This window comes from Pseudopipra pipra, chromosome 4, assembly GCF_036250125.1.
Source record: "Pseudopipra pipra isolate bDixPip1 chromosome 4, bDixPip1.hap1, whole genome shotgun sequence".
Lineage (NCBI taxonomy): Eukaryota > Metazoa > Chordata > Aves > Passeriformes > Pipridae > Pseudopipra > Pseudopipra pipra.
In genome coordinates, this window is record NC_087552.1 from 45,370,268 (window position 1) to 45,395,705 (window position 25,438).

A 25,438-nucleotide genomic window follows, 5' to 3' on the forward strand; every position below is an offset into this window, starting at 1 on the left:
AGCTGTTCTATGATTCTATGATATTTGTATTGTGGAATGTAAAGCTCCTTTTATTGCTTTTGTTCAGTATTTCCTTAAGAGTTTTTTTCTTTCAGAGCATTCCTTTAAGCATACTCATTTACTGAACTTTTTGGGAAGAGCCAACACAGAAGAAGGGCAAAAACTCAAACTGCATTTTAAAACATTCTTGGATGTATTTGTCTGACTCTGAAATGCTTATATAGAAAGTGATTTTGTTTAACAAAGTCACTGAGATCATGTGCTTCTGAGTCCCTTAGCTAAAAAATACTGACAGCAAACAAGATTCTTTGTCCTTTTTGTTGCCCTTGGCTTTGTCTGTATTATGTTTGTTACTTTGGGTTGGATTTTTTTAGCAGATTTCTTTTTATGTTACACCTCTAATGTGTCATTTCTAGTCTGAGTGATTATGTTTTTTTTCTAAATCAGTTGATTCAGTTATGCTCTCCATGTACATCTTAAGCCCAAGAGATTTAGGCTCTGATTGTGGAAAGTACTGGAGTATATGGCTGAATATGATGCAGAAAGCAATTTCCTGGATCAGAGCAGTGAAAGGGAATGTATGATCCTTTGTTATTTTTGGTCTAGTTTTATTTTGGAAGTGTTGTGTTAGGCTCAGAATTACCATCATATCCTTCTTGTGTTGCAATTTAGTCTTGATAACTGCTGCTTCTCTGTAACATTCCAGCCCAGTGACTCATAGCAGATGTAAGCCTCAACTCTACAGAATTTAATAGCAAAAACAATCGCAGATTGGGAAGGGGTCTGGAATTCTTTGCATCAGCCGAAGAAGATTTAACAACTTTGAGTTCTGTCCAGAAGTTAAAGGTAAACATATAAGGTACCTGTGAGGGAAGAAGGAGGAATTTTGGCTTATTTCTATAGTTATGGTTTAAAAATAATGTTTTTGAAGGCCATATAACTGGTGCAATGTCGTTAATGATGTATGAATATTTTACGGGGATCTAGCTATTTTCCTGCATTTCTAGATAGTTAATAAAACCAATATTCAAATCTGTAGTTTCTAAATTTATATTAGTATATGGCTGTATGGACAAGGCTGCTTTTAAAACCTAAAAGTAAATCAAATCATGAATTATTGTCCATTTTTCAGATGAGGAAAGCATGGTAACTTTTGTAACACCACTTAATTTAAAAAACCCAAATTTGTGCAGGAGTTTAATCATTAAAACCAGTATGAATTTTAAAAAAGCAAAACAAAAATCTTTCCAGTCATTATCTATCCTTTTGGCAGATTGTCTCTTATTGTATTTATTAGTAATATGATTCTTATTGACACTGTGCTAACAGAAACAGGCATCTGTATTCCATCTAGTTTGACGTCTCCACAGTTCAAAAACAAAACAACATGCTGACGGTTCAGAATTTTTATAGCACAGAACTTCTTTATCATCATCAAATCTATTTAATAGATTGTTATTGAAAGACTTGGAAAAAAACATCAAATTTAGGGGAAATTTGAACATAGAATTGATTATCTGCATAGCCTGTAAAGAAAGCCCAGGCATGGACAAGTAAAAAGATATCTTTCTAGAATTTTTATTCCATAGCTTTGAATAAAAATTTCTGCACAGCTGTGCAAATGCACATTCCAAGTGTAATCTCTGCATAGTAAATGAGTAACCTCATGGAAAATATTTCAAAGTTTCAGAAGAGTTGCCCTTCAGCTTCATTTTATTAAAACAGACGGTGATTTTTTTTTTTTCAGCTAACCACTAAGGGCTTATATTTTCAACTTGAAAATATTACACCAGATTTTTCTCATTCTATCATGATGTATGATAAATAATCCACACATCTACTGTCTGAGATTAAGATTTTAGTGGAAAGGGATATCCCCTGCACAATTTTTTTTTTCTTTTTGTTAAATCAACACAGGTGTTATAACAAAAGTCTTGAAAGTGTCTCAACACTTATTAACTCTTTCAGTTCATCTGTGACTTGGATTAAGATCTGTAATTTTTTTGAAGGTTTTTTCAGTGAATGCTTTTTATTGCATTATGTGTTAATGTTTGTCAGCAAATACCTGTAAACCAGGGCAAATATTTAATTAAATGAAGAAATTAGTTTAAGAAACCGACTTTCAGAGGACTCTTCCTAGAGGAAGATGTTAAGCTTCCATCGAACAGAACTGTAGCCTTACATATTACCAAAGAGCATGGACATGCACTTTCAGAGATTTGTTACTAATACAACCTTTACTGAAACATTTTTTAGAAGTGTGGAAAACTAAGTAAACTGTTACCCACATTAATTCCATGACTGAACCTCTTGATTTGGGTAGTGTATGCAAAGCGCTTTGAAAATGTATCGGGCTTGACTCTATTTACCACCTTCTTGTCACTGTAGGATTGACCACTCAGCAAATCTCATGTCACTGCAACTGGGAGATCAGACATACTACAGGAGTTTATACCTGCTGAAAAACTGGCTCAAAGGTCCAGGATCAGCACTGCTGACTGTCCTCTGCCTTGTCTGGGTCTCCCTGATGGTCAGTGACAGAAGCAGAGAAACACTGTTAGGTTACCCTTTTCCTCTCAGAGCCTGAGATTTCAGGTCTCTTCCTAGTCTTTTTGACCTTCTCCCGTTTTTGGAGGAGAACGGCACACAGATTTTGGTCTCCCCAACCCTATTATAGACCCACTCTGGTATTTTTACCCTGTGTCCTTTCTCTTTCAATCTTCCCTGTTTCTGACTGAAACATCTGCCAAATGGAGCTCTCATCTGTTCCCGCTTTAAAAGACTCTTAATTGTCTTATGATCATAGTGAGCTCATATTGTGAATGGCTACAGGATCAATACTCATGGCAGAAACGTCTCTAATTTAAATAACAGAATTCATTGACAGGCAATTCTTGCAGATTCCTCACACGCACAGATAGTGGCCCCCATTTTTAATCCTGTAATTCATAGGCTTTACCACTTCAAAAAGTATCAGAACTTGTTGCACTGAATTCTGGTAAAGTTTCTAATTCAAATGATATAACATTTATTTGGTTAACATGAAGAACAATTTACAGCTTTAAATTCAGAAATTTTATGGAATAGAAATAGCAGCCTAAGATTTTCAATTCACACTTTTTACTCAAGAAACACTTTATAGGTAATTTTTAATGGATTTCTTTGAAATCTAAAAAAATCAGCTTAGTATAGAGCTTTGCAGCTTAATGGTTGATGTTGTATATGTCCAAAATGCTTAAAAGGACTTCTGAGCTGTTTGCAACATGGGTCAATGGTTAAACAGTACCCTAAACACTTTGTGTCTTCACCAGTTCTGTGCAAGACATGGTATAAAGAGTTTCAAACAGATACACTTGGGCCTCACAACTCTATTTTTTCAAATATGATGCTTTCAAACCAGCAAATCTCAGATGTAAAAAAACTAAAACAAAACAAACCGATGCTGCTTACTTAAATAACTCTAATTTTAAAAAGCATCCTAAGTATTTTATAGGTACATGTTGAAATCTGAAATTTGGCTGTAATTTGTAGTCTTGCATGAGGTTTTCAGAGATTGGTGAAAATAAAATTTGGACTTGTCCAATTTTATACAGACTTAGAAACATACTTCTGCTTATCTTTGTACATTAAAAAGCACAATCTGCCAAAGTTCCACTCATGTTTATATTAATTCCTGTAGAAACATGAGTGAAAATTTTCATAAAGTTGGTGTTTCAATAAGCACATGCTGACATTGAATCATTGCTCTCTATTACAGGACTTACACATTGTCTAACCACAAATGTTTTAATGTGTTACTGTCCCTGGAAGCATTCAAAAAACATGTAGATGTGGTGCTTAGGGATGTGGCTTAGAGGGGGACCTGTCAGTGTTAAGTTAATGCTTGAACTCAATGATCTTGGAGGTCTTTTCCTTAAAGACTCTATGATTCTATGTAATTAGCTGATTCAGTTTGATAAGTAGAAAAAGCAGAGCGGGCACATATTCTGATTTAAATAGGTGTTAGACTATACTAAAATAAAATATTTGTAGTTAAAAGCAAAAAGAAACATTCCTCGGTTGATAGCTTTCATCAGTATAAGTAATTAATTCAGAATATCCATGTAAATATTATAGTAATTGGAGGCCTTGGTTTCTCATCTGTGAGGTGAAAAGCACACATCTACCTTACAAAAAAATTGTGAAGTTCTATGAGCTAATGTTTGCAAGGCAGTGAGATACAATGGTGGTTGTTTTAGCATTTAAAATAATTTTCATATGAAACAAGGGGGTTTAAAATGCTGTGGGTCATACAGTACAAAATATTCATACCTATCAGTTGAAAGATATCATCCTTGCAACCATTAGAATAAAAGTTGATAACTATTATGCATTTTCCCCCCAAATTACTCTACAGCAGTAGAATTATCTTGATCTTCTCCTGGCACACAAAAGTTGCACAAATCTTTAGTTCAAGTACAACTAGCTGAATTCAGATTTTAATTAATAGTTTATAACAGAGAGCTTTCTCACAAATTTAAAGGACCAACAAAGAATATTGACCTGCTTTTCAGCTCATTTTAAAACATTTTTTGCTTTTGTCTGGAAAATAAAGTATGTGAGTATGAATCTTGAATAGCTGTTCTAAAATACATGGAGAGCTCTGATACAAAGTGGCCTAAAAGGATAAATTCTAGTTTTACTGGATTTTGGAGTCATATTTTATCAGATTATTTTAGACATTTGTAATGAAGCCTACATATACATTATATTTATGATTTGAAAGAAAGGAATTATAGGTTAAATAGACTTTTCTGAATAAAATTTAAGATGTCAAGTGTAAATATTAATTTCAATGTTTAAGTTAACTACTATTTCATTTGTTCCTCTACTTCACAGCTTCCAAAATGAAGATTTTGATAATGATTGATTTTGTCCTTGCAGCTAGCTTGATGGATGCCATTGGCAGCTCTGTAAGTTCCAGTAATTAAATTTGTCTACGGAGTTTCTTCTAAATATTGCATACCTTGTCCTCCACAGCACTCACAGTGCATCTCATCTACATGGGATGGCAGAACCTTTGATGGAACATATTACAATTCATAGCAAAAATGAAAGAATGGGGAAATAACCTCAAATGATGTTCAGTGGAGACAAGTTTCCAGTAAGGAAAGAGGAAACAAACACGTAAATATACAACGGAAGATAAAGCACTGGGCGATGGCCAGTGAAGAAAGAAATCGAGTCAGTTTGTGACTGGATCTGATGTGAAACAGGAGGTGATGTACCTTTGCTAAAAAAGGTATCACATGGTGCATTGAGGCACGTTGTACAGAAGGCACACAAAGTGGTTACGCTACCATTCAGGGGTAATGCTAACTCAGAATAACACCTTTAGTTTTGAGCAGCATACTTACAGAAAGGCAAAACCCAGGAACTCCTAAAGCAGCGGCTGCAGCAGTAGTGTTTCTGGTCATTGACACTTGGGAGGAAAAATGTTTCTGTCCTTTTCTACCTTGTCCACTTGCCACACAATTTTTTCTCAAACAAGATCCATAGCTTCGTATTCTTACTTGTTCCCATGTAATTAGATTATAATTCACACTCAGAATCAATGATCAAAACTCACTTCTAGCTCCCAAACCCTTCTGCTATGTATTCTGCCTCTCCAACAAAAAGCCTAACAAAATCACACTTACTCTGCTGTTTAAAATCCCTCCAACCTCACCAACTCTGCACTGCCTGTCTTGGCTGTCCTTCCTAGTTTGCTATTCAGGTCCTAAAGAGACCTAAAGAGATTATACTGTTGATTCATAATTGCCTAGGTGGAAGTGGTTGCTGAATGTACAACTAGATAAGCATCATTGTTTGTAGCTTACATTACCTTACGGAAAACTTTTGTTCAGACAAGTAGCTTTATAGAGACAGAATAAATAAATAAAGACAGAATAAAAAGCAACTCCTCTGTAATCACTTCTGCTCAGTGGAGAAAAATATAATTTTTACAGAACCCTACTGAGAAAAAAAGGTTTTCCAGTTAAATGCATTCACTTCATTTTTTAATTATTTTTCATTTGGAATGTTGTGGGTTTTAGCTGATCTTGTGAGTAAAAACCGGGAACATTCTGAAATTTATCTCTGTTTTCACATTTTAATCTCATTAAAACACTAATCTCAATAGAGAGATATTTTAGAGCTAGTTTATATTCTAAAAATATAGGAAATAACACCCCAAGTAAAACCTTTGTATTTTTATAGCTTTCATAAAGTATTCTGAGTCTAATTTGTAGCATTAATTTTAATGGAAGGTCACTAGCTGCTAAATAATGCACACAATAATGGAAATGAAGGCACATTAATTACAGCAGCTGGTTAAACATGGGACCATGTGCCCAAGAACTGTCAGCAGTTGTTAGATAATTGCTTCTCAATGTGTAGTGCAAACAGTTGCTTCACTGAAACAGGCAGAACAGATTGTGTTCAGTCTGGTTTCTATCAGTGGGCAACACTGTCCACTGGAGACAGTCACAAAGAAATTCACATTTTGTTGAGTATTTCAATATTGTAATAGTTTAACTTTGGTCCATATCTAACCAAAGGAATAGCAATGTGTTATAGCTGTTGACTTATAACCCTAAGTTACATTGTGCTTTTGTGTTACTCTGGCTGTGCACTAGTTTAACTCCAGTGATTTTAAAAGAGTTATCCTGTGAAAAAAAAGTGTAATAGAACATTAAAAGAACAGTTTGATAACCTGCAGATCTAAAAGCCACATTGATCCACCTTGAGGTTACACAGCTACCCTGTCCAGCAGCAAAGTGTAATGGGATTTGTCTGGAGTTGACAGAGAGAGACACCAATGAGGAGGCTGAAGTCAGGGAGAGAAAGAAAAGTGTCAGATACCAGTACTTTTCACATGAAGGTTACTTTCAAAACTTGATTTCTGCATAATCATTTTGTTCTTATGGTGTAGTTATTCAGTATGGCTAGTCATTTCTGGGTTGCCACTTCCTAGGCACTGTGAGCTTAAATCCTTTTTAATTGGGAAATTCCTATGTGTAATGTAGATATATTAATTCACAATTTTTTAGGTAAACAATAAAAAAGATCCATTTAAAATGCACATTTAAGAATGTCCCACATTAACCAGTGCATATGGTCAAATAATATCCCTCCAAGCCACTGTGGCAAGTTTGTCTCTGTATGTCCCTATATTTTATCTCCTTCTCGCATTTCCTGCTAGCAGAAAAGGAGGATATGCTAGGCATCTCGTATAGCTATTAACCACTGAGAAAGATTTTCAAGGGAGTATTCTTAAACCAGATAGGACTCTCAGGATATCAGGTCATTGGCTGCTTTGTTTATTCCTTTAAAAGGTGTTCGGTAAACATGCCACTGGCCTTACAGTGTCCCCTTGCGGTCAAGCACTGTTGTGATTCCTCAGCCGACCCCAACCAGAAGGGCTCAGCTCTGCAGACACACCTGCTGTCCAGGAAGCCCGACGTGGGCAGCCCAAACACAGAGAGGCAGCTGAACCTTTGACAAACTGCCTAGTTATGCCACACATATATATATATTCCCCATTCCCCATGTGTATTAGCTTGCAGTTAAGAATTAATCAAAACAAGAATCTGATACACTTCAATAATACTTAAATTTGAGGCCAATATTTATGATTTTTCTGCAAAGTCTGATGATCGAATTTTTCAGTGTAACTAGATATTGCAAACAAACAGAACATTTTGTTGGGAGTGTTTATGGACAATAGGTGAAGCCTGAGCCTGATGCAAGTGAAAGTATGCAGATGCCACTGGAGGTGCATCAGTGTGCTAGTTCAGACCTCTCTATAGTTCAATGTGATAAGGCAATGTTCTAAGATACCAGTTCTTCCACATGCATGCCAAATGTTACAGGTCTTCATGTAAATAGTGTTCCCTATGAATGAGGTTATACCAATTTAGAACTACTGCAGATTTGGTCTTATATGTCAGATTTGATCTTCCATGTCCTCCTGTGAGGAGAGGCTGAGGGAGCTGGGGTTGTTTAGCCTGGAGAAGAGGAGGCTCAGGGGAGACTTCATCACATTCTACAACTACCTGAAAGGAGGTTGTAGCCAGGAAGGTGTCAGTCTCTTCTCCCAGGCAACCAGCAGTAGGACAAGAGAGCACGATCTTAAGCTCTGCCAGGGAAAGTTTAGGTTGGATATTAGGAAAAAAATTTTACAGAGGAAGCAATCAAGCATTGGAATGGGCTGCCCAGGGAGGTGGTGGATTCACTGTCGCTGGAGGTTTTTAAGATGAGACTAGATGTGGCACTTACTGCCATGGTCTAGTAAGCACAGCGGTGTTTGATCAAGAATTGGACTTGATCTTGGAGATCTTTTCCAACCTGGTCGATTCTGTGATTCCGCGATTTCCAAAAGTTTGTCCTTTGATTTTGCTTTTACAGGGCTAGTTGTGCTCCTGTGCAAGCACCATAGCTACTAAACTCTGCTCATATAAAATTGCAGACAGTGTTACTTAGGTTGCATTTCCAAAGACTTTCCCCCTCCCCTTGAAATAAAATTTATTTAATATCTATTTAAAAGTCTAGCGATTGTTTTAATTTAAGCTCCCCAGATCAGGTTCGGCTCACTTTGGCAATTTTGCCATAGTCTTTAATCTAAAACCAATTATTTATTGCTCTGCACAGAGTCAGCATGTTACAATTTGGAACAGCTATTCCAGCTCTCTTGTCATTTATCTGCATTTGCACAAGGGTGAAATGAGTGCAAGGTATCACCTTATCAGAATTGCCACATTTCTCGCAATATTGACTTTAAGTTTTAACCTTAATTTTTCATGCATATTCACAGCTTCTTAGGGACTATTTATTTTAGCATGCCAAAAATTATCTTAAAACTTTACAATATTTATGTTTGCAATGTTAAGGTTTTTATCATAAGCAGTATGGGTTGCATTTCTTTAAGATTCTAGAACCATCACGATGTCAGTAGCAGGTTTCACTGGATAGCAAATCTCTGTGGATGGCAGGTGATAGAGAATAAGCCATCCTTATGATAGAGTCTGTAATATAGTGTTTTTCCCTAAAGTCCCCTCTGCATGTTTGCAGTGAGAGCTGGTAGTTATAAGCACTAAAGAGAAGGTCTCTTTGCAAAACAGGTCTGTGTTCTTAATATATATTTCATATATTACACTCTGTAATATATGAAATAATTTTAAACAGAGGTAACACATGAGGTGGAAGTCAACATAGTGTCTGTAGGAAATTGTGACCAAAATGTTTTATTCAAGTTAAATTTTATTTGTGGGGGTTTTTTGGTTGGCTTTTTGTGTCACATGTTAAATTTCACAAAAATTTGCTGATTTTACAATAAGATATGTTTTCCTCTCTAGGATTTACAGAAATGTTTTCAAGAGCAGATACAACTTCAGGGCCAGGTGAGGCTTCTGGAGCATCGTGTGAAACAGCAGCAGTTAAAAATTATGCAGCTTTTAGAGAAGAAAGAGATTCAGTACAGTGACAGAGGAGATGAAAACAGTGTCATTGACTTGGGAGGAAAAAGGCAGTATTCAGGTTAGAAATGAAGCTATTCTTTTCATTTCCATGAGTACTGATACAGAGAAGCTTTAGCACAATTGGGCCCATTGACTTATTGTTTTAAAAGCTCATCACAGAATAATTGTTTAAAGCACAGTGTTCAGCTTTTACCTAGACCTTCTAGGCAGGGAAAGATTGTTAATGCCAGATGGTATAAGTCAAATCAGGATTGAAATAGTTTATTGATTTATTAATAGTGCATAATTAAAAAACAATCAGTGAACAATAAATTAAGCATAAATATCAGCCATAAAACGGGGAAAAAGTCAATAATAGACATTTACAAAATGTTAATCAGAAGTTACAGGATTGCTAAACACTGTTCTTTGACTAATCTCAAAAAGTTCTAACCCACACGGTCAGTTCACATTCACACATTCCTGGGTTACAAGCACACACTGGCTCTTCCAATCTGTAAAGTTCCTGAGACATACATATTTACACACATAAGCCTGGCATAATGACACCTGCATCTCACTTTAATAATATTCTGTATGTGGCCCCATTTTGACTGAGTTAGATTCAGCTCATGACATCACAGCTTCTAAAATACTGGTTTAAAGTTGTTTTTATATTCTCACCAGCATTGTGGTGGTGATCTGCTCCCTCTACAAAGCTAAGTGTTGTCTTGTAACAGCTGCAGTGAGGCCAAACTCTTAAAATAATAAAACACTATCCAAAACAACAGTTGGATTGAAATTACAATTGATTCCTGGATGGTGTTCATTTCTTATCTTCCAGTTCTAGAAAGCCTAAACTGCTATTATTTTTAAAAGCCTTGTTTGAATATACTTCTAGTGTTTGTGCTGCTGGAAGAAATCACAACATATAACAAGGCATCAAATATAACCAAGCACCATTAAAATTAAATTAAAAGCAGTTGTAAGTCTGATTTTAAATTTTAGCTATGTATTTATTTATGTACTCAGCATCCTGGAATATTTTTTAAAAATATTATCATGGCTGACTCATTTGTTACTGGAAAAGATTATTAAACCTACATTTCTCTGAAAGGCATTTGCATTTTCTTAGCACATGCCTCAGTTTATTTTCTGAAAACGTTACTCTAAATAACAGATGTAACTTGTTCCCATTTCTGATGATTTTTTTCCCCATTAGTTCTTCACTTTCCTTATAGCTTGGGAAATGCTTTTTCCTGTTCATACTGCATTATTTCACTTAAACTGCTGTAGCATTTTAATATCAAGAGAGCTGGATAATTTGCGTTAGATAGTGAGGGAGAAATTCCACACTATATACAACTGCCAAACATTAAAATATGCTTGTGTTTTGCACAAGAAATTAATGGATAAGAAAAGCTATTTTCATGTAAGCCAATCAAACATTTGCTAGAAAGACAACTTAGCTGTTATTTAAATCATGTTTTCTATTAGAATTTATGCAAATCCTGGTATAGCTATTTGTTTTCAGTATAAAGTGTTTATTTTCTATGTCTAATCTTTGCTGACACTTTCACTGACAAGAAATATAATAGTTCAGAAAATTCCAACAAGGCCTGGAAGTTCAGCCAACATATTCATAAATGTTTCAGAGAATGCCATAAAGTTAATCAGCTCTACCTTAGCCAGGAAAAGCAGAAATGCTGAAAATCATACATCTTTCCTGTATGACTGTTTAATGGTAGATTACATATAAACAAAGAACTCCTTTCATTTCTTAATTCCTAGAGGAAAAAATATAAAATTATACAATTACATTGCTGCAATATTTCCATGAGCTCTGGATTTTGTGATTGTTGTAAATGATATTCATCAACAGCAATGCAGGCCAGACTGTAACTGGTATCAAGTTGCAGTGCTATCATTTTAACCATACACTGCACTTTTTGGGAGTGGTATTCTATATATTTTTGCATCTATTTGGTTGAAAGGACAAGAGAATCAGGCCCAGCAATTGTTTCTGTTTTCTAACACTGGAGACTCATACTCTTGTTTTTGGCAGTTCTGCCGTGAACTTTCTGGACATTGATGTACATGTTTATTTTCGAAGGTTACCATGTGTCTGATACATAATTTTATGCTGGAAGCAGGATTCTAATGTGGATCATACACTGTAAATTAGAAGTGACACCACTTAAAATGGAGGAATTATTTCACTAGGCAAATGAAAACAAAAATTGTAATATTTTATGGTGGAAAAAATATTCCTTTAATGAAATGTCAAAATAATTACAACAATAAATATTCCTTTATGCTCATAAAGCAACACAAATGCAAGAAAATGCCCAAAAGTCAATGAAATGTGTTTGCAAATATATTTTTTTATTAGTCTCGTTCATATGTGACTTCTACATGACATGACTTGATTATCTCTATTGACTTCTGATTTTGCCATTAAGTACAAAACTAAAAAAGTTGTGTCCAATCAATGTTTTGTGAACAGATTGCGCAGAAATCTACAATGATGGCCATAAGCAAAGTGGATTTTATAAGATGAAACCTATCCAGAGTCCTACTGAGTTCCTTGCCTTCTGTGACATGTCTGAAGGAGGTGGTTGGACTGTTTTTCAGAGACGATCTGATGGCAGCCAGAATTTTGATAGGTAGGTACTAGACTTGGTCATTAAAATTGGAAACTAAGTGGAGAATCATTAAACCAGATGGAGGAAAGTTAAATCAGAACTCTAGAAGTATATTAATAGGTTGTTATCCCAGATAAAAGGGAGGAATGGTTATTCTGTGGGACAGCCTCCAGATGAGATACCCCTTCTGGCTCTGGCTGTTTTCTATGAGACATCTCTGCTAGCCTTTTTCTGACAACTTGTCCATTTTACATGAGGACACTTCAATGTCAAATGCATTAACAATTGTTGGAGCAAGGACTCTTAATGACGAGTAAAGGACTACCTTGTCTTTTGCAAACAGTAAACATCTAAAAATGTAAAAATGCAAGCAATCTGCTTGAACCAAAATGCCATCGGCAAGAAGTATGAGAGAAACACACCACAAAAGTAATTTGTAGCTCATGACAAAATGCCTCCAGGAAAAATAAAATGGTTGAGAACTTGATTTATGGACAACTAACCTCCTTGCCTTTGCCAAGACTCACACATTTTTTGGGAAATGTCCAGAAGTGAAAACTCTGGCCTTGTGAACCACAAAAACAAGCCATTTGTGAGCCAAGAAAACTTCTATTTTACAAAATATGGTCAGACAAGCTACAGAAGCAATCTGTAGCATTTTGCAACTATTACAACTACACACCACCTATTCTTTTCCCTTGCCAGAGACTACCAGCTGCTAAAGTCGCAGGGGCTTCTCTTCCTTATGGCTGCCTGTCCACAGCCTTTCATCCGTTGCTGAAGTAGGTTGCTTCTGATACAGGAAACATATGATATTTCTGTTCCCATTAGAACATGTCATGAAACCAAAACCACTAAGAGTTTCAGAGCCACTGTAGGCAGGGAAATGTATACACATTAATTCTTGCAACTATGCACCAGTATTGAGTTCAAAAATTTTTAGAATCTGTTAATAACTCAAAGCTAGAAATGGCTATCTAATACCTCAAGTTACGAATTTATATATCCAGCTGCAGGAGTTTCACACCTTAATCAAATCACAGATAACAAAGAAACAATGCCTGTGAGACACCTACACGATCCCTTAGATTTAACCAGGAAAAATGTCTTCACATCAGATAAATTGTGCTATACCAGAGATTGGACTGAGCTGTTAAACTGAAACAAGAGAGGTTCAGATTGGATGTAAGGAGAAACTGTTTCACTGTGAGAACAGTCAGCAGGTTATCCAAAGAGAATGTGCAGTCTCCATCTCTGGAAGTTTCTGGACAAACTCTGAGCAACCCGGTCTGATCTCATGGCTGACCCTGCCTGGAGCGTGACATTGGACTAGATTGCCTCTCAAGGTTCCTTCCAGTTTGCATTATTCTGTGATCTATAACTGTATAATAAACATCCAAACAAACTTGCTTTTTTGATAAATTAATGATTTATACTCTTTTCAGAGTCTGGGCTGACTATGAAGAAGGCTTTGGAAATTTTGTTTTGAAAAATGGTGAATATTGGCTTGGAAATAAAAATCTTCATTATTTGACTAATCAAGGTAAGATTTGTATTATAACAATAGTCTTCTTATAGTTTCTGTTTCTTTGCTCTTTCTGAGCCATTTTTTGTTACCCTTTTTTAGCATAAATCCTGAGTTCTCTTGTTAGTCTGCATGGACTTCTCCAAGTTTCAGAACAAAACACACCTGAATATATGTTTTCTAACAAAAGGTTCAAAACTGTCATTGGGCCAATGGCATGCAGAGAGCTTCCATGAAACAGGACACACCAGACAGGAAAGAATTCTCTCTATCTGTTTTGCAGTCAGCATCACTACCAGTCCAGTCAGGTAGTATGCTGTACCTGTTCATTTAGTCAGGGCTTTATGTGGCTGTGTGGGCTATTACATGAAGGTAATTCTAGGCCAGTCCTGTTGATCAGACCAGGTGTGGAAAGCTATTCCCATCTTTCTAAAAGTCACTCAATCTAAGCTAACTTTGGCTTTGTTGTAGAATGATGCATATACAAAACTTACCCATTGGCTTAGTCAGCTAAATCATATGGGAATCAGTGCCACCATGATGTGATTCACGTAGTATAACTCTTATTTTCAGAGTATAAAAATCTAATTTTCTTAGGAGAATGTTTATTGATTGTTTCTCACTATCTTTTTATTTCCACCTCAAATACCTTCCTGAAATATAAAGTCCGTAAGGCCTTTTTCATTAGATTTTTAATTTTCTACATTTGAAAATCTGTATTGGAATAATTCTAAAATTTTTCTAAGCTGACTCAGGTGAATAAAAACAATGAATAAAGAAAGAAGACAAAAACCCATGAAATATGCTGTGGTGATAGAGGTTCATGATAAAAACATATTTTAATTTTCTACTATAATAGCTCTGAAAAGTAGTGAGAGAAGCTAGTTTAACTAAAATAATTTTTGTTGTTATTTTTCAAGGGAATTATACTTTAAGAATTGATCTAACTGATTTTGAAGGAGAACGGCGTTTTGCACAATATGCAAGATTCAGAGTTGCAGGAGAGGAGGTAATAAAATATTAAATTACTGGAGATTTTAATAAAAATGTGGATTCTGTAGATCAACAATAAACATACACGTTCCCTAATTTTCATGAGGGTTTGTGTAGAACCTTATTATATTTTCTTTCTTACACATGCTTATAATTTTCAAGGATGCAATAACAGTAGTTTACCCTGATACATTAATTTTACACTTTCTGTAAAATACATGTATCATTTGATTTAGCAGCCATGGATAAAAGCAGTTTTCTACTTTTGTTGACACTACCAATAGTAATGGCACATAACATTTTGATTTGTAATGTATATTGCAAACTCACCTTAATATTGTTTTTTATTATGTCATTTATACATAAAGTTAATGACAAATTTTACCCCTGGTAAGCATCTTTACAGCACTTCATTATCTAGTACACAGTATTTAAGTGCCATGATATTTCTTAGCATAAAAATAGTAGCAAATTGATCAGATTATTTTCCTCTTTGTGGTTTCATTCTCTGATATGCTAAGGGCCAAAAACATATTGGAATTTAATTTTTTTTCCTTTCTTCACATTTTTCATTAGCATTCTTATGAGATGAGCTGTGGTGAATACTCTGGTACAGCTGGTGATTCCCTTACTGGTGGATTTCATCCTGAAGTAAAATGGTGGGCTGATCATCGAGGAATGAAATTCAGTACTAGAGACAGGGATAATGACAACTATGAAGGTAACTGTGCTGAAGAGGAAAAGGCTGGCTGGTGGTTTAACAGGTACTTTGATTTTATACAGTTACTGTCAGCTATTCTGCTTCATGCATACTCAGACAATAATAACATATGGTAGAAGATAGGATTGACATTGTTTATTTATTTGCAATGTGCCCCTGTCTCCTACCAGAGATCTCAGTGCTGGTAAGACAGACTCACTGTAGAAGGGACAGCACCTACTGCACAGGTCTCTGTGATAATGGTATTTGCAGTAGGTCATCTTTGTTATCAGGCAGTAAGGAGGAGATAATTCTGCCTCTTTAAGGTAACTAGTTTTTACACAAGTAGGTCATGTAGAGTTTGCAGATGTATCCCTGTTGTGCTCCATTCTTGCATTTTTCCTGCACTGCATTAGACCAGATGTGGCAGTGCTGAAAAATATCTGATGAGATAAACTAACGCCAGGTTATCAAGACTCATTTTTTTCACCTCAGTTCACAGCATCTCACTCTTGTTATTCCTTCTATACGAAGATGGTAATGTGTCCATTCAATTTCTGTCAGTAAGTATGGATGGACTGAGACAAAGATTTTTTTAAATAGGGTTCAGTGAAAGAATTTTAAAACTCTACTTACATGCAGAATACCAATTCAAAAATTAAAAATGGGTAGCCTTAGCACAGTCTGTACAGACCAGCTATGTTCTTTCCCGTAATTAATTGGATAAATATAGCCATGAAGAGAAACTATGCAATCTCACTGTGTAATAGGTTTAAAATACAGCTCAGGGAAGCATACTACTCTCTCACTGTGATCTCAGTTCACTTGGCAAGAACTGCCAAGCTGGATCAACTCCATTGTTTCTGTTGTGTCATCATTTGTTTCTGTTAACTCCTCATTTTCCAAATTCTGATTCCATAAGTAGTCTCTGTGACCACCTTAGCTGATATGATGTAGCTGTTAACTAAATGTTTCACAATTGACTACTTATTTTAATACAGTTTAATATATTTGCATGGATAGTGTGCCAGCAGAGTGTTTGAGACCCATGGCAAAAAGCCACATGTAGACAAGGGGTTTTTTTGATTTCTCAGGAAAGCTAAGATATAAAAGGGAAAGACAACTATGCTGGAGATTCTTTTCACATGAAATCAGAACTTTTGACGATTTAAAGGAATATTTAGACCTCAAGTAGCATTAAACTGATATCAGACCACTGCATACAATCTTTTATTTTTTAAAAACTTTTTTTTTAATATTGATTTGGACAAAAGAATGACCCCTTTGCAAAAGAAGCTGTACAGCAGAACTTGACAGTTATTTATACCTTGTAGCTGGTACTACACAACTACTAAAGATAGCTGACTCCTACTAGGCTAGTTCCTATTATGGCTGTGTAGTTAATGCTCTTAAAGTGACAGTCTATCTGGATAATGAATATGAGTTACTAATAGTTTTATTTCACTGTCTTGCTATTAACTTTTTTATGTTAAGCCTAACATAAAACTGAAAACTGCAAAATACTAGAAGAAGTATCATGAAATCCTATTCAAAAGAACAGTACTGGCAGAGAAAGGAAAGCACTCAGAAACACGTATTTGTCATGCACAGATTAGCAAACATAGAAGGAATTAGTGCTCTTGGCTGGTTTATATAGGAGCTCCCAGCTATGAAGGAATTGTTTATAGCCAAGTCTATGCTATCTGGACTAATGAAATACAGAAAAGCCCAGATAATATGAAAACCAAGGGACAGGACACAAGTGAGGCTTCACGAAAGTAGCTCAGATCTAAAGTTACCAGTTTTGCTCCAGCTCAGAATTTGTTATCCTGAACTTCTGCAGAAAAATGGCCCCTCTGCATCCTTTTGTAAGCAAAGCTCTAGGAGAGATTTTCATCTTGAATGCAAATCCACAGAGCCGGTACTACACCCCGGTCATAAGATTTCCTGCATCCAGGGTGTTGCAAAGGTCAGTAGGTTCATAACTAGTGAAAGGAGAGCTAACAGTTCTAGTTGGGCATGATCTTATCTCCCCCCAGCACTCACAGTTTTAGTTACACCATGCATGGATGATAACAGTGGATCTGTCAGGCAATAACTTGGGGCCATAGATCTCACTAACTCAAGCTGCCTGGCTCACCAATCATCCCAGAGACAGCATAGCTACATTCATGTGGGGCCTTAGAGGAGTCAGTAAACCCAGACAGAATTCAAAAAGTTCTTCAGGGAACAAACTCCATTTCTCTGCATCTGTCATATGATTAATATATAATTCAGATAAAATGTCCATGGGTAGTTCAGAGTTGACTGTACTTTTAAAACTATGGTAGTTTCTTACTTTAAAATTAACCTATGGGAAAGAAAGGAGAAACATAGGCTAACTTTAAGGTATCTATTGACTTGTGAATAATGAATGTTGCTTCACAATGTCATATCAATAATCACATGGCAATTGTTAATTTAGTATGTCCAGTTACTTCAGGCAGCATCCAGTTGGTTAGTGAATACTGTATATTTTGGCCATTAGAGCTTCCTAGCACTAATTAAGGCTTTTCACTGGCTCATGTTGCTGTTGACAAATTACGGTTTGCTTGCTTATGATTCTTCTAATGAATTCTGTGTTTTGATTCAAAGTAGACAGAATGCCTGCTCATTGCAGAATTTGTATGGTTAGAAAGATTATGTCACCTCTAATACAAGTTTGTCATTCTCAAAAACAAAGCCACTTTTGATGTCCACAAATTATAAGCTTTCAACTAACACATTATCAAAATTGAGCTTCAAAATTTTAAGCAATAAAAAAGCATATATAGATGAGAATTTTCCCATAGGGCTTTTATGACAGTTTTTATTTCTCAAAAACTTTGTTAATGAAGTGTAAGCAATGCCAAAAAGACTAAGATTTGCCAGTAATAATATTCATAAGGTTAATTTGGAATGTTTTCTGTTTGTGTATTATCTGAAGTCTGCTTTTGGAATCCATCATGGTGTTTGACAGCTAAATATTAACAGCACTAATAATGAAATACTGAATTGGCAGATAAACCAAGCTGATCCATCACAACGTGCTGCAGAAGGAACAGTCAGTTTGCTCTCCATAGAGATCTAAATTTCTTTCTTGTAGAAACCAAATCAGTATCAAGCTTGTGCCGGTTCTTATTCAAGCCTTTGAGGGTTTGCTAGGATTTTTTCTTTGTTTGTTTCAAACACTGTATTTAATAAACTGGAACAGCATTGCTGCCTCAGCCTGTTAAAGAACCAAAAAAATGTATTTTGTATAGTCAAATAAAGTGCCAATTCCAATGATGCAGTGAGTTGGTATACATATTTTTAATTAGCGTTCAGATTTCATCTATTTGTGAATAGAAGTCCACAGGTGAATAGACAAACTGATAGTGGTATTCAGGTTTTGGCATATGAAACACCTTGTGGTGTAACTGGAAAACTTGAGGGGAGCTACTCTGGAACAACAAAAACCAGAATAGGATTTATTTCCCAGAGTTTTTCTTGGTGTATGCTCTGCTGTCCTCCATGGCCTGAACACCTCTGGAATAATTCTCCACTGAAGCAGATTCACAGGAAAAACTCCAAGAGCTAGTAATGTCAGAAAACGTGTGAAAGGAACAAGCAGAACTTTTGTTTTAAGGAAGTGAAGAACACTTGCAGTTGTGCCCTAATTAAACCACTGTTGTTTAGGCTCACAGAAGTCCACAAATGCAAATTCGTGCAACTGTCAAACTAAGCTGTTTGACAAACATGGCAACATTTTTGACTCGCACAGAAAATGACACATTCCTGAAACTTTTTGGCAGAAGCCTCATTGTTTTTTCCCCTTACTTTCCCACCAGGTGTCACTCTGCCAACCTGAACGGTTTGTACTACAGAGGTCCCTACACTGCCAAGACAGACAACGGGATTGTTTGGTACTCCTGGCATGGGTGGTGGTACTCCCTAAAATCTGTTGTCATGAAGGTCAGACCAGCAGATTTTGAACTAAATATTGTTTAAGTATTTTATTAAGACGATTCACCTAGTTAATCTTTTAGGAAATTATTCCAAATTAAAACAGATAGGCCGATTTTTGCTTCTCATCTACGCATATATAAATTTGCAATAATTCCTCTGCAACTAGTAGTTTTATGAGATGTGAGAAGACAGTCTGGCCTATGAATCTTTAGATACAATACTAATGCTAATATGTGTACAGGGTTTTTTTAAAAATGGCAAGCATTCATCTAGGAATAAGGACATCTTCATCAAGATGGAGAATTTTTTGCTTTACAGTAACTACAAATCCTTTCACCTTTAAAAACCAACATTATTGTTACGGTGTTGACCCAAAAATGAAAATTAATTGTACTTACTGCAGTAAAAAACCTATTCAAATAGAAGCATAAGGTTTGCTCAGTGGATGAAACGTACTTGCTTTGGAATGGTTCAAGACTTTAGAAGTGAATTTCCTGCAAATTCCTCTAGTGTATTTGTTGCATGTGTTGTGTACATAGCACACACAAAAAGGTATAAGGAATGAGGCAGGAAACTGAAGAAAGAGAAGGGATGCTACCAGGCTAGAATCAATTGAATCCAGCATAGAGAAGTGGATTGTCTGTTGTTGCTGAAGCATTCCTAGGGCTGGTCACATCATTTCAATCTAACATTTCTAGATGGTCAGTAATGATGCTTTTCGTCTTCTTGGTAACCATTATGCCTTTTTTTTAATAAAAAAAATAAAGGACTTTAATATATTGACATGTGGAGTTTAACAAAAGCTGCAACTAATGTTAATGTGAGCTAAGCTTTGAACACAATGCACATGTAGAGAGGTGTCATTTTAGAGGTTCTTAGTGCTTGACACTATAAATATCTACTTTCTTTTTTTTATCTGTTAGACTCCACAACTCTCTAAATTTGAATGTCCTGTTCAGTCACATCAAAGTGGTTCTGCTTCTCCTTTTCCTATGTACTTGTCTAGGCTCTCTGGGATTTCCTCCTTCTCAAAGCTGCAGATCCACATTTTTCTTTTACAAGAAAAATGAGAGACTCTGCCTAACCCTGGCTTTTGTGCGTAGTACTACAATAGACTCCAACAGCCAGCAATAACAAGAGTTGCTGATTAGTGCTTGCTGCCATGGAGAAGATAGGAAAATAGGAAAGCTCTCTGATGAAATGTAATCCAATTCTGCTGGGCAGATGCAAGTGACGATTTCCAAAAAACAAAAAGGATCTAAGCTTGCTTTCTTAAAATAATTTTGCTTTTGTGGTTGTAGTGCCACTCTCTCCCCCTCTGTCCAAATACAGTTTTTGAATGTGGCAGCCACTTTCAGTCATGCTTAACATAATTGAAACTAACTTTTGGCAATATGTCAGTCAGTTTATAACTACATTCATCAGAATACAGGTCAGCTGAATGGTAACTCTCTGCATAGCCATTTTTCCTTCCATATTCATCCTCCCAAAACAAAAGTTTGTAAAGAAACTTTGAAAGATTTGCATGGAATAAGGGAAGGAGGATGTTCAGAACAACTGGAGAGAAAAAAGAGAGGTTCGTATGAAAAAATCTGACTTAATAAGATAAATCAGATTACATCTAAACAAAAAAAAAGGAATTAAATAGCAAAAAAAGAGCATTCAGGCACCTAAAAAGCATGCTATACTGTAAAAATTGTGCTGATAAAATTTGGCAGTATAGAGTTTTTGAGGTCTCTGCCTTTTCTGTTAGTAGCAGGTATTCTAGATAATCCAGTCTTTTTCTTTATGTATCAATAGATAATGTGCTAGAGACTTCTAGCCTCTATCCCTGCATGAGAGGACCAGTGAACAGCTCTACAACTGCTCATTTTGAACTTTGTTTCGTTAGTTACACCAAATTAAATCCTGTATCTGACAGGAAGGCATGCCTCCCTATGTGGGTGTGTGCATGGTGAGAGAGAGGGAGAGAGAGATTCAACATTAAAACAGAAAATCTGGTAAAGTATTTTTATCCAATTTTATTATAGCACTTAAAATTGATTCCTATGTAACTATGAGTATGTCTGTAGGTATGAGTTATTAATAAGGTAATGGAAGTTTTGGAGTAGCTAAAAAAGATGTTGTAAGTATAGAATCTCCCATAGTGATTTTCACATTCTTTTGCTACTCTAAGAGGAGAAACCTTTAATTATTTGGAAAAAAACAGAATGCCATTATATAGAAGATGTATAAAAATCCATTTAGTTTTTCACAAGAAAATGGAAATATTAACTCATGAATCTGGAGAGCATCAAGCCAGATCATATTCCACCTAAATAAATGACATGGAGGATTTACGTACAGCAAAGTTGCACACACAAAGAAGCCCCTCAACATGTACAAATTGTTCTCATAAAATCTACAGTAATTTTTTTTTATGTACTCCAGAATAAATCCATCCTCTTTATTTATTAGAACACTAATGAAATCTTTCAGCTGAGTTAGGGTGCTTTTGACATATTCTGATGATGTAAAATTTCACTACCTTTCTATACTGGAAATCGTAAAATGAAGGAGAATCAAATCTTTCTTTGAACATCTTATAATGCATTTATACGTTTATTTGGACTGAATGTTCTTCAGAACAAGGAAGCATCTAGCATACTGTTAGCAACATACAAATATTGTAGTTAATTTCCACCATCTTTCTATGGCCTTTCTTTGTGCAATAAATCTTTCTGGCCACATGAAAAGCATGCGAAAGTGTTGTAATTCAAAATGGTCATACAATTGCTCTTAAATAAACAAACCCTTGATTTTCAAAAGGGAAGTTTTAATAGCTACCAGACAAGACACAAGCTTGGAAGAGAATTCCTTTCTCTGCCAGGCTTGCCTGTTCATATTAATTTATTTCCTCAACAGGCACAAACATGTTCTAAAGTAGTCTTTATTCTTACAAGACAGCATAACAAAGGCCAGTTTATTTGTTCAGGTGTTAGACAGAACAACATAACTCCCAAATAGCTGAAAATTTATACATACTATTTGATACAAATCATATAACCCAACAGAAGAAGAATAAGATAACAAGGAAAATGTTTTATCAGTCATGATTTAATAAAGAACATAATGATAGCTACCAGCACCATGTAATCAGAAACATTTTTTTGTAATATTTGTTCAAACGAAATACTCTTGTATTGTATTTCTATTTCTGTTTTCTTGCATTTGCTAAACATATTGGAGATTAAAAGAAGGGAAACCACAATCCTAGGTGAATTAAATAAGCAATAAAAGAGCCTTATAAGCTACAGCATTTTTTTTTCCCTAGAATATCTAGAACGCATTGGCAGAGCTGAGATACTGCAGTTTGGCCTACTGTTTTCCTACTGTTTTCTCTTCAGCTCCACTGTTTAGCTAGAGTCTACCCTCCCTACCATTCCTAAAACTGTTATTCATGACACCAATTCTTGAACTCCTTTTGTAGGTATAACATTTTGTTCTGTCAAAGCTACTTCTCCTTGCTCTTAGTGAAATGGTTACCCAGAAAGGGGATTTGAACCACAGCTTGCCAGGTCTGTGAACATTACTGTCACGTTCCTATAGTTCACTCCTCATTAGCTCAAAAGAATGAAAATGCAGCTTTTCCTTCAGTAGTAGGTTCTCTTTGGCAGTTGTAACAGAGGTAGAAAGAGCAGAAAGAGTATCCACGGAAGTATTTTGTATCTAAATTTTGAAAAATTTCCACTTATTTGTCTTTTTTTTTTAATTATTTGTATATTAAGTGGTCAACTTACAAAGCAAAAATGGAGCTATTCAAAACCAGGAAGTACTTTTAAATTGATATGAGCATATGCTTGCTCTTTGCTCAGAGAGGGTCTGAGAATTGGGAAATCAGGAAGGTTTCAAGTATTCAGCTAAAATCCATATGCAAGGTACGTGCAGAGAGAGAAGTTATAAATTTTGTTAGGTAAAGTGCTTCTTCAAAAAGAATGAAACTTTAGTGATAGTGGCTTTTTGATGCTTACTTGGTTTTTTTGTTGAATACACAGTGTTCATCCAAAAATCTTCTTTTCTGGGAATCTGAGGGCCATCTCAATGTTTGTTTAGTGCAGGACAAAATCCAGCTTGCCATTGCTACATCTTCAGTTAATTAAAACAGTTCCTCTTAATCCTATCCTAGTGGTAAATAGATTGCATCAGAAACAAAATGTTGATATACAAACACTGAATAAACAATCTTGGGGCCAAATTCATATGTTGGCTTGCAGAAGAACCAAAATATGGTCTTTGAAACAAAGTAGCTCACTTTTTTCTGTCCTTCCTCAACAGGTCATAAATATCTGTGTACAAGTTCCTTTTACCTGTCTCTCCTACAGAATCCAAGCTTCTTTCTTTTTTTCTTCCTGTCTTAATGGCAGTCTGATTAACGACCTATTAGTTGTGCCTTGCATACCTGTGACTGCCTGGCTTAGGGAACCTCGGTAGCTCTGGAGTTCTGCAGAGGCTGAACAAAGGCTCCAAGCAGCTAAACTGTGGTCTTAAGGCACCTAAAATGGCTATTGGGTCACTAAATCTATTGTGAGAATCAGTGTCCAGATTAAAAACGGATTGAATTATTTAATGAATATATCACCAACAGTATGGGCAGGAAGATAAGCAGATTCCTCCTAAAGGTAAATGGCTCTCATAAATGATTACATGAATTTCAGTACATCCAGTTTTGTTTTCCTTGCAAAAGATCACAAATAATTTTCAATTGATGGTCTGTCATGTAATTCCAAAATTATATTGCCATGGGAGCTCCTGGGCCAGTACTTTATGCAACACGATAGTTCATATTAAATTAGCTAAACCCAGACAAGTGACATATGAGCTGAAAGGCCTTTATGTTAGTGATATCCCGCACTAGATGGTGCTCTGTACATGGATTTTCTTAGGCAATACTACATCTGTAAACTAGTACAACCATTTCTCCTAATAAGGTTAATTATAAAATGATAGAAAACAAGTAAAAAATGTTTAAGTGAACTTAGTCCTGAACTTATTTTTTAAATCATACATGAGTTCCTAAGGTTACCTAAACTCTGGTGATATTCTCAGCATCTAATTATCTTGAGGTATGGCTCATTTAGGTAGTTAAATTGTGGTTTCTTTATTTTTAAAAGTCTCCTATTGCAATAGCAGTTTGTATTTTCTGATGATTAGCAAACAGAAAAAAAACCTGTGCAAGTTCCAAACTCTACTTGAACTAACATATCTGCACTACAGCATTCCTGCTATGATTCCTCTACTGCTCTTCCCTGCTTGGATGTCTATTTTTTACATCTCAACTGCCCAGAAATTCAATGGAACTTCACTGTAGTGAAGTTTATATCATAACAAATAATACAGCATTTGAATGTTTCTTGTGATAAAGAAACTGAGATTTAATGAATACTTGTGGCACCAGCAGGAGGAAGTAAGTGCTTGGGCTATAGTGAATTCACCGCAGGGAGAACACGAAATAAATCTCCTGCCAAGATGCCATAAACCCATCTGGGAAAAGCTGCCTCACGGAAATCAGTGGGTTATTCATGTGGTACTCAGCAAATATAAAATTCATGATGTATGTCATTGCTAGAAAGTCTTGCAAACCTCAGTCAAAAGGCTAGTACCTAAGTTTGAACTATTAATGCTTACAAGATGTGCACTTTGCCTTGTGATGAAGGAGATTTTAATGATTGCAATGTATCTCTTTTTTCTTATTTTCTAATAACTTTAAATGTCTCATTTTAAATATCCCATGGAAGTTTTTGAAATAAGACTAATTCAGATTGTGCCAGTCCTTTCTCACTGAATCCTACCTCTCTTACACAGCATGCTTAATTAAAGATCTCAGCACAGTTCTCATCTATTTCTCTCAGGGACTTTTCCTAACAAGGGGTTAAACAGCTTCTGAGTTGGTTCCACTAACCCTCTGACTCTGTACAGAAGAAAACAGAAAAATCATACCCATCTGGAAGAACATTAGCCACTCAACCTAAAATTTCTAAGCAAAAAGCTCTTGAAACTGAAGGAAGGGAAGGCTTTCCTTCTTATTTTACACAATAGGAATACATTATTAATAATACAACTTTGGGAAAAAGGTCATTAATATTTGCAATTCATG

The 25,438-nt window shown here is 35.7% G+C and overlaps 1 protein-coding gene across 5 annotated transcripts in view; it reads left to right on the top strand.

The window, feature by feature from the left end:
- The window catches only part of FGL1 (fibrinogen like 1), a 41,144-nt gene that overhangs the window by 8,746 nt on the left and 6,960 nt on the right, over positions 1–25,438 (top strand). For 3 of the 5 annotated variants that reach the window (XM_064652745.1, XM_064652747.1, XM_064652746.1), the window contains exons 3-10: positions 707–846; positions 4,879–4,952; positions 9,375–9,555; positions 11,983–12,142; positions 13,567–13,664; positions 14,567–14,655; positions 15,216–15,403; positions 19,188–22,040. In XM_064652745.1, the coding sequence (XP_064508815.1) occupies positions 4,887–4,952; positions 9,375–9,555; positions 11,983–12,142; positions 13,567–13,664; positions 14,567–14,655; positions 15,216–15,403; positions 19,188–19,347 (942 nt within the window). In that variant the 5' untranslated portion in view covers positions 707–846; positions 4,879–4,886 and the 3' untranslated portion in view covers positions 19,348–22,040. Of the gene's footprint in view, positions 1–706; positions 847–2,388; positions 2,531–4,878; positions 4,953–9,374; positions 9,556–11,982; positions 12,143–13,566; positions 13,665–14,566; positions 14,656–15,215; positions 15,404–19,187; positions 22,041–25,438 lie in introns of those variants that run through there. The other 2 variants (XM_064652748.1, XM_064652749.1) reach the window with 2 other exon arrangements.